The sequence below is a fragment of the Blastomyces gilchristii genome (genome assembly GCF_000003855.2).
Source record: "Blastomyces gilchristii SLH14081 genomic scaffold supercont1.4, whole genome shotgun sequence".
NCBI classification, from domain to species: domain Eukaryota; kingdom Fungi; phylum Ascomycota; class Eurotiomycetes; order Onygenales; family Ajellomycetaceae; genus Blastomyces; species Blastomyces gilchristii.
This window is the reverse complement of record NW_003101679.1, coordinates 1,437,656-1,447,441: the sequence shown is the minus strand read 5'-3', so window position 1 is coordinate 1,447,441 and position 9,786 is coordinate 1,437,656. Positions and strand designations below refer to the sequence as shown.

General features: G+C 46.3%; 4 protein-coding genes across 4 annotated transcripts; 1 reads left to right on the top strand and 3 right to left on the bottom strand.

Moving 5' to 3' along the window:
* The first annotated feature begins 30 nt into the window (after window positions 1-30).
* On the top strand, window positions 31-2,672 carry BDBG_02827 (uncharacterized protein). Its single transcript, XM_031720971.1, has one exon. It carries the CDS (start codon window positions 1,491-1,493, stop codon window positions 1,944-1,946), a length of 456 nt encoding a protein of 151 aa, XP_031577329.1. The 5' UTR covers window positions 31-1,490; the 3' UTR covers window positions 1,947-2,672.
* A 725-nt stretch (window positions 2,673-3,397) lies between these two features.
* On the bottom strand, window positions 3,398-4,476 carry BDBG_02826 (uncharacterized protein; the record flags this gene model as incomplete). Its single annotated transcript, XM_002626603.2, has 1 exon — window positions 3,398-4,476. One exon carries the CDS (start codon window positions 4,474-4,476, stop codon window positions 3,562-3,564), a length of 915 nt encoding a protein of 304 aa, XP_002626649.1. The 3' UTR covers window positions 3,398-3,561.
* Window positions 4,477-6,977: 2,501 nt separating this feature from the next.
* Window positions 6,978-7,796, bottom strand: BDBG_16661 (uncharacterized protein; the record flags this gene model as incomplete). Its single annotated transcript, XM_031724566.1, has 1 exon — window positions 6,978-7,796. One exon carries the CDS (start codon window positions 7,794-7,796, stop codon window positions 6,978-6,980), a length of 819 nt encoding a protein of 272 aa, XP_031577328.1.
* An 82-nt stretch (window positions 7,797-7,878) lies between these two features.
* Window positions 7,879-8,372, bottom strand: BDBG_16660 (uncharacterized protein; the record flags this gene model as incomplete). Its single annotated transcript, XM_031724565.1, has 1 exon — window positions 7,879-8,372. One exon carries the CDS (start codon window positions 8,370-8,372, stop codon window positions 7,905-7,907), a length of 468 nt encoding a protein of 155 aa, XP_031577327.1. The 3' UTR covers window positions 7,879-7,904.
* Between the last annotated feature and the right edge of the window lie 1,414 nt (window positions 8,373-9,786).

Genomic DNA, 9,786 nt, shown 5'->3' with positions numbered 1-9,786 from the left:
GCGCCCACCGGTAGCCTTCTTTTATAAGGGAAACAGCATGTCGTCTGCGGCTATTAAACGTCCTGTGTTCAGAATGCCGCATTTACGATATTTTGTGGATGACCAATGGTTGATCAAGGTGTCCAGCCCTCGGAATCCCTAGAGTGACTGCTCTTCTTAACAGCAGATTTTCACCGCGTACAAATATCTCCCATAAGCCATGATAATGTGACGGTTATCAGCTTAGGTTTTCGGCGCGCGGGACTCCACCCGTCGTTGTGGCTATGGTCGTGGTGGTTGGGAAAAAGCCGAACAGATCATATATCTATCGGATGGTCGAAGCGGCGTTGGACGTTGGAAGCCTCGTGTTGTCACTTGATGGTTGATGGCATCTGCTAGTGCGGCTGGGATTGCCCTCATTTGCTGGCCACGAACTGGTTCCCCACTCAGCCTTAAATCAACCACATCCCAAACACGAAGTCATGGCTCGTTGGTAGCTTATCCCTATGGAACTTTTTGACAGGGTGTTTATCTTGTCTCCATTCGATGTCAGCGGCATTCATCAAGCCGCCCTGCTGTGATAACTACCTGAGACACGCATCCTGGCCTCGGAACTACTCGTGTACATGTACACACACAGCTGCCAACTGAATCAACTTCTCCAACCCCGTGTCCCGTGTCGTTGAAATTCGAAAGTTGATGCTGAATAGGGCTGGTGAAATTTTGAAATTCTTTTTTCTTGCGTAATTTCCGAAATTTAACGTCAAGAAAATCTCGGAAGCCAAAGCACATATAAAATGCGAAGGTGCTTTGGCTAGCCCCAGCTGGCCCGGACCCAGCAAAGTACCCAGAAGGGGAAAGAAACGCGGTTGGCTGAAGTTCGACTGGCGACTTTACTCGATCGAGGGCTTGGCTATGAATGGATCTTTCTTGGTGTCTCGAATTCTTACCAGGCCAGATCCAAATATGTTCTCACATTCGCTGGAAATGTTTGCTCTGCTAGCACACTTCGACAAGCTAGTTTCAGTTGCAGGAACGAGCTGTGCCTAGCAACTCAGATGGCGCTGATAGCGTGGATCGACGAAGTTTTCGCTTCCAGTTCGGCGCTGTGGTTCACCAAGTTTCATTTTTAGGTTTACCTCCTCCTCGTCACTTGTCAAATACGGGCATCAACAGGTTGGCTGGCATTGGCAGGAATGCAGCCGTGAGATTTAATCTATGGACAAAAGGTAGAGGTAGATCTTCGTATAAAATAAGCAAGCTGACATGTACAAAGGAACTCCCCCGGAGTTGCGTCTCTTCCCACTTTATCAAATCTTACTGCATATAAAGGAGGCTTTCTACCCCTGTTTCATGGTTGGATTTTCTCACTGGAAATTCTCAAGCCTATCTAGCTGTCTTGATTTAATTGACATCCGTTCCGAACCATATTTCCTGACTGCTATCCTTCACATAGCCACATTCCAATCCCAACGACAAGACTCGGACCACCCCAAAATTCGATTTTACAAATGTCTTCCTCTACTTTCTCTCTCAAAGGGTTGCTACTCCTAGCCATGACCTTGGGCGCACTCGCCAACCCCCTACCGGGTCCCAAAGTCGGATGCGTACAGTGCGGCCCCAAAACTTGCATCAAGGGAGAGGTGTGCTGCAACGAGAGCTGCGGCATTTGTGCCCGGCCGGGCCAGGGGTGTACTAAAATGTTCTGCCCACCAACGCCCGTCAAATGTGGGACAACCACCTGCCCTCAAGGCGAGGTCTGCTGCAACGAAAGCTGCGGTTTCTGCACTCCGCCTGGTGGAAAGTGCACGGAGCAACATTGCGAACCAGCTCAATGCGGTCGGAGGGTATGCCCTGCAGGCCAGGTGTGCTGTAATTCCAGTTGTGGAATATGCACTCCTCCGGGTGGGCCTTGCACTCAGCAACTTTGCGTTCACAGTTATGACGACGCTGGAAAGCAGAACTAAGATGATTCAATCATGCTTTGGAATACTTAGTTTTATGGTTATGAACTTTGATATTCTGGCTGCAGGAAGCTTTTGGCTGCGGGAAACAGTTACAGCTATTTTGTCTTTAAAGAGGCCCGGTCTTGGATGGGTGGCTTTACTTCGAATTACTCTCCTACTCGTGTTGTGGTCAGTTCGATATGAGCTATGTATGGCACATGTACCCCCACGCTGCATGACATTGTTACGAAGTCAAGATTTTGCAATGAAAAAAGAACTATTCTTTCCATTATTGCTACAGCCTACTCTACTTCAAGTTATTTATCTTCCCTTTTCTTCATATGTTTTCCAGCTAATCCCCGTATTATTGAACAACTAGTTTGAGAAACGCATGAAAGCGTAGAGAATTTACATTATTTATAAACAGAGAACTGATTCGCAGAGAATGCTGCGGTGCCAATCTCGATCTTCCCCCTCTATCCATGCGTTAGAACTCGGCTTTATGACTATATACCGTTACTTGAACCATTTTCAATAGTAAAATCCAATCTCACAAACTATAGCGCAAAACTGTACAACGTGATATGATTCTGTTTCTTCGACTGTTTTGTTGCATGTCATTTTCATCGACGGTTACGCGCCAATGGTGACATTTTCGTCTCTTTTTTACAAAAAATACAAGTAATGTTGCGATGATAATTTCATTGTGATGAGATACACTGAAATCTGAAATCTTATTATGAGAGCTCAATACAGAGTAAGAGATTCAAATTGTAAAATCTCTGAAGTTTCACTGAAACTGTGTGATATAAGAGCTGACTCAGCTCTCTGAGTCTTGTTATATCTATTCCGTAGTTTTACTGAGTTTTAAGGAGAATTAGTAAATTATTTTATTTTATTTTATGTTTGTTTGTCGTAAGGGATGGATAAGCTTGGATAATGCTCAGTTTTCTGTTCTTTTTGTTAGGGAATTGGCACCAAAAGGCCCTCTGATCACAGCAGCGATGGACTTTTTTTATGATGAGCATTCAGGGGAAAGACTCAAGGCCGCGAGGAGCCGAGTTTGGTGAATTACATTTTATGTTACATACTGTAGGAAACTGAAAAATTATTATTGAAATAGATTTATAGATACAATCGCCCATTCCCCGTTCATTCATTCTGATTATATTAAAGAGGTCAAATTCGCCTCTCTCACAGTTAGGTTGTCCAAGCTAGTAGCGGTTTCAGGGATGAAAATTTTCCTTTGTGCAGGAATACAAAAGACAATTTGTAAAAGTTGTAGGAAAAAATATAGATGTCGTGATATATAGTAAATGGTATGTAAAGACACAATACATGGCAATATTTAAAAAGAAAGATATTAAGATATGATGCTGGTAGATTCAAATTGCGTTTGTGCCCGTGCAAGAAAATGTTCGTAGGTGTTCTTGATCAGTCAATTATTACCTCATGAATGTCAATAGAGGGCGTCAAATAAAAAATTGAGAAGAAGAGGAGGGAAAAAAGGAGAGAAAGAAAAGAACCAAATCCCGCAGATAAACCCAAATCAACCCCGAACTTGTCCTGAAACCCCGTCACTAGAAAATAGCAAAGACGATAAAGCAGGAAAGTTACTTAAATCATGATCACACTCTCAAAAAATCTCCAAATCCTCAAACTCCACGACCAGTCCATCGGGCCCTGTTCCATCGACCATGGGGTGATTTCCAGTACCATTTCCACCAGCCCCAGTCCCAGCCCCTTGTCCTGGTCCCTGAGTCGCATCTCGGACAAAACGACTCCTATTCCTCGTCGCCCAGGCACTACTATTCATTGAAAAATTTGCTGGACGACTAGCATACACACCGACATGGACACTCTTGTCCTCGACACCCCAAAAGAACCAGGTGACCTCGCGGAGCTTTCGCCAGGTATTACTCAGCGCACCAGGCGTGCATGGGTAAGGGGTGACTGCTGAAGGCAGCTGATACCATACCCAGAGTGAGTGGCCAACGCGCTCGAGCTTTATCCGCAGCGAGTTGATTGTTGTGGGCTGGTTGGGCATGGCCAAGGGGGACAGACACCAATCTGCACCATCCGCCGTAGCACTGACGGAGGAAGCGTTGACGGTTCCAGATGAAAATTCCAGACCAGCCTTTACCCATTTGCAGGGGGTGTGGCGGGGTACCTGCGGGTATGGAGGTGGTGCTGGTTGCTCTCGAGGTGATTGGGCCGACGGGATGATGTGAGTATTATTATCATTAACATTATTACGACCGATATTCGACCGTGGCGGTGTTTGCTGGGAAGGTGCTGGGCCTGCGAATATAACTAAGCCGCCCTGGTCCCATTCCATCTCCCAGTCTGCAGTGACTGTCACTTCTGCAATAACGAATGGTTGCAGGAGTGAAGTGAACAAAATAGGCGCTGTCGAGGTGTCGCCGTCCGGCGGTTTGCGCCATAAATCAGTGTTGGGTGCTGCGGCCAATGTAAAATAGTCCATGCGCTCCGGAAAGGAGAAACTTGGCGGCAGGTTCAGCGCCGTAAAACATGATCTGTCGGGGGGCATTGTTTATTAAGTCCAATCCTAAATTGTGTTCGCAGGTTGATTTTATATATATCAAGAATGTCGCTCCCGGGACGTAAGATTCCTTTCTTGCTTCCTCAGCAACCTGGATCCGTTTGTTTTCGCGACTTGTCTGACAAAGAAACCACGAGTTCTAAGCGAACCGCCGTTGCTGGAGGTCGCTGGAGCTACACCAGCGAAAGGACCGGTTGGGGGTCGAGAACGGCAGCCTTAGCGCCACTAGCTACCCGGTGGAAATTGCAATAGGAACAATAAAATGTAGGCAACTAATAAAGGCCCCGGGAAGCCTCCTTTTGCGCGTTTATGGGTAAAAAGGCGAGGCGAGCTTCTGATCCTCGCGTCCAAAGCGCGTAGTCCTAGGGGTAGTATCCAATTGGCGTGAAGCACCCTTGCAACTACACAGTAGAATTGTTGAAAGGGTCCGAAGCAGCCGCAATTATAACAGGGAGGAGGAAATATGCGGGTCGAATTGAGGGGATAACTATCCAGCACGAAGGATGAGAAGTCAGTTTCGAGCTGTGTGACGCACCTTTATTCTGGCGCGGGAGGACGAATTGAGAATGTAGCGAGCGGAATGGTCAACGATGGAAAGAAGATAATAATTTGATGTCTTCAACAATTGTTCTGAGGAATTTAAGACACCACCCAAAACCCGTCTGCCGACACCGGTGCAAATATGTAGGAGTATATATAGAGTAGTAATTAAGGATTTGAAGCAATTCGTAGAACAGTCATTTCGTAATTAAGGAATTAAATAATTAAGTGGCGGATTAAATGCTCCGTAGGCTCATAGAATCCAATTTTCTCGATGAGAAGATCTCCAGGGAGGCGCCTGTGGTGGAGATGGTGAGCTCCAGTACAGCTGGCCTGGTCAGACGGTGTGGCGTTTGCTTTTCCGGCCAAAGAATGAACGACAAGAATGAAACACAACGAGTGAATGAAACAGAACAGAGAGAAGGCAAAATAGAATTATATCCTCGTCATTCCTGTAACTAGACAGCGAAGATTGAAAAAGAAGGAGAGAGGGAAAGGGGATTGAGAGAGTGGGAGAAAAAGCTGAATGGAGGGGAGATAGCGACATTTTCCGAGCAGAGTATGCACGCACACGCGGCAACTTCCCAAGTATATACGGTATTTTGCTTTACTGGGGAACGAATGTGCTTTTCCTATCTAGCTACGGCCTTTGCCAACAAGGGAAAGAAAAAAAAAAAGATCTCCATCTTCCTCTGACAGCTCTTCCCGGATGGCCCAGACACAACAATGGCCTGCATGCGCATCTTGCATAGTTAGGCCCTGGCTTCTGCCTCCGGTGACGGCCGCATAAGACGCAGGCTCTGTGTGCGATTTGGAGGGACTGCTGGCCAACCAGCAAATGCCATGCTGCGGACGATTTTATTTGCTTCCCTGAATGTTACCTTGCCGAAAGAGGCCCCGGGCGTGTTAACCAGCCAAGCCAGCAAGGGGTCACACCCAGGCCATAGAAAATCTGTGGTTTCAGCGGCTAACAGGCATGCGATGCGAAGTTGTTCAACGCCGCCCATTTATGCCGCTTTTGATAGCCCTGGCTAGTATTTTTTGCCACCACGACCGGCAGAGCTGGAATGATAACGATGGTATGGTATTGCTGTAATTGCAGGCCTGTGAGGATCTTCGGATAAATTATTGAATATATGACTTCCGCGGACACTCTTTTTTACGGCTACTTTCAAACGCCCAAGAAAACGCAGCGCAAGGAGGGTATCCCAGGAGTTGGAAGGGCTCAAAAACCAAATTCTACAATATCCTTAATTTACCTCAAGGATTGTGATGCGCCGCGCAGCGTTGCGAGTTTTTTTTATTCATGCATCGAAATGCAGCCGTTCTCGGAGCCGTGCCTCCAAGCGAGGGAAACAGCACAGAACCTGCCAGCAGATTATGAAAAAAACAAATACCCGTATGGTTGTCCAATCAGGGGAAATCCAGAAAGATGGAGGCTAAAAGGAAGAAAGAATATCTAGGTCACCTCGGAGCTCAGCCTTACAGGGGCCGAGCAAACAATTGGCGGGCTGAATAAGTGGAGATCTCATGAACAGATCAGAAGATCAAAGAATCATGCGCAACGTAAAACTTAAAAACTTGCTTGTATGTATGGAGGCTATGTATGACACTGACTTCACGGTAATCATGCGTCTAACAGCAAACGTCCCCTATCCCCTTTATATAGCGTTTCCTCTTCTTAACGGCGGGAAAGTCCATGTAATCTTACTTTAGATGCGGCCTCGACCAACCATGAAGCACCTCCTCCTGCACATTGTTAATATGATTGATTTAGGGCGGAGCAGGGTAGGGTCCATTGCAGTTGAGCATCATTCCTAACGTCGCGTGCGATCCGCATCCGACCAAGTATCGCAAGTTATCTCGAACGAATTGCAGGAGCATACCTCATTACCCGGTTAGGCTCACGGCTGCGGTGTTCAAACAGGATCTACCCGTGACACGCGAGGTCAGTCATAAGGCTTCAGCGCACCAACCGTGTCAAGAACATTTTTGACCGTCCACAATCCCTCGCGCGTCATCTTCACGGTCTCGTTGAGCTCACTCGCCAGGGCAAAGTGATCCTCGCCTGACAAGACGAGCCGTAGATTTGTCTGGGCCATCGAAGCAGCACACCATTGTATTAGTGTTTTAGTTTGAGGGTTACCGCCAAAAGCGCCACAGCCCCAAAGCCCAGTAACTATTTCGGTATAGTTACTCTTGCACTCACCCTTTCCAGGGCTGCTACTGAAAGCATTGTATGCCTTGAGCAATTCGCGATCTACGTGCCCAGGAAGATGATCCGCAATTTTTCGCTTGTCCACAATAAACTGGTCTAACTGCAGAGCATCCATGAAGAGCATGGTGCGTCGTCGCCATTTTGACCATTGCGAATCCCCGGCTGAAAACCCATAATCAGCTGTCAGGACGGAATCAAGCCTGGCTTCGCGTCCGTATCCTTTGATAGTGACCATGGCCTCAGCGCCCTGTACGATCAACACTTGATTATTCTGCAGCGTGGGTGTGAGCAGGACAACAGGGCAAGATTCTGGTGATGATCCCACTTGGGTTTCCTCTTGGGTGCCCGTTTGTCCAAAGCCAACGTTTTTGTTGGCTGAGATGACACACGCCCCGTCAGGAAGTCCGAGCAGCGACGGCTCGGTTGATGCGGTTGGCAGGTGGACGACTGTTAACCGGCAGAGTGGGTACTTTAGTAGGGACGGATCGAGCTGTACAACCTGGTTTTCTTGGAGAATGCGCAAGGTAAATATGATACGCCATTCATTCATGAGTGGGGAAAGTACACGCTGTGTCTCATCTCCTACGCCGCTTAGTCGCTGAAAGTAGGTGAAGAGGGAACTTAAATAGGCCCGGGTTGCCAGTAAGTGTCTGGAGCCTTACGAGTACCAAATTCGAAAGTCCTGGGAACTGTCTGTAGCCCATGGCTGTTTAGGTAGTGAGCAGAGGAATTGGTGGATGACTAAGCACCCAACTTGTCGTCTTGACAACTCCAGCTCGCGATGTTCTTCGGAGAGGCAAAGGAGAGAACTCTCAGGGAATAGCTGAGGCATCTCTAAAGCCAACCGCACTAGCTCTGGCCACACTTCGGTGAAAAAGTGGGTTTCTTTTGAAGCCCATTCATCTTGCAGAAAACCGCGCAGAGTGTCGTAGTCTCGGAGACTCGACGAATGAAGAGTGACTGCAATAGTTTCCAATAGCCCGACGAGGTCGCCCCATCCTTCAATTCGGGCTGTAATTGCGGCTCTGAAGATCTGCCAAAATGGGACTTCGTATGCTTCTGATTCTAGGAGACTAAATCGATCGATACAGAGTAGGCTCGGGGAACAAGGTAGTGTGAAGCGCATTTTTTTGACTTCAATGCTGTCTGTAAGGTGCGCTAACAAGAGGACGCAGCGCAATTAGCCACAAAAGGTTGTATGTTACACGATAGATAGCCTCGAATGCCGAACCAAGACGGCGGGTAATCTCCTTCGAGATTTCAGCTGGGAATTCACAAAGTAGTTGGCTTGGCAAGAGGCGAATATCCAGGACGCATGAACTCCGCAATGCATGAAGCATAAGGCGAGGGGAATACATAACTCACGGCAAACCCCACGTTGTATGCGTGGTTGTGGAGCAATTGGCTGAAGCCGAGGCTGTGGCTGAGGCTGATCATGTGATTGTCTAGCGTCTTGGAGGATAACGTTGTTGTGTTGTAATCTGTGGGATGGTTAATCTGTTGTATTCGTGTAGGAAGAGCTAGCTATATATATTACATATGAGATCACGTGTAGGCGGAGTGGTCGCTACGGCAACGCCACTAGGGCGGATGCTACACCCCCCCTCGCATCGCCATGCGAGATCACAAACACCATAATAAAGAATCAATCATCTCTTGCAGATCTAGCTATGCCATCCTCAAATCCATTCAAATCATGCTACCTGCATTGAGTTTGTGTATTCTGTCCCTCTTCACCTGTAAAACCTAGTAAATCAAGGAATTGATGAAATGCAATTGTGTTCAAGGGTTTAGTCAATTCATCTGCTGCTATTTCTTCAGTTGAGATGTAATCAATTGAGATTATGCCATTGTTCAACTGACTGCAGGTGTAATAAAATCAGATATCAATATGCTTACTTCTCATGATGATTGCAGTCACTGTGACAAGATCAATCACTCTCTTATTATCTGTCTTGATTGGCAGGGGATCTTCTGTTTCAATGAAGCTCAGATTCATCATCATACTTCTTAATCATGTTGCTTTATATACAGCATCACTCAATACCACATATTCAGCCTCATTAGAGCTTAAGAATACACAGAGTTGCTTGCTCAATTATCATGAAATCAGTGTGTTTCTCAATTTGAAGATATAATCAGATATAGATTTACAATCATCATTTAACAGACTGGCTTAATTGAAATCTGTATATCTGACTGATATGTATGCCATGTTCAGAAATTCATTCTCAGATTCCTCATTATCATTCTTTGTATAGAATATGCTAATCTCATGCATTTCTTTCAAATATTGAATGACATGTAATAGAGCCTTTCATATCTTAGAGATGAGAGCAGTGTTCTTCTGTATCAGTAGAGATGCTGCACAGATGATATCTGACTGCAGCTTGACAGCTAAGTATTGCAGACACTCAATATTATACTGAAATTATCACTTTGTAAAACCACTTTTCTTTTCAGAGATGAGAGAGTCATCTAGACATAGATTCTCATTCATGAGTGTACAGACAGTGATTGTGTCATCTAGGTGAAAATCT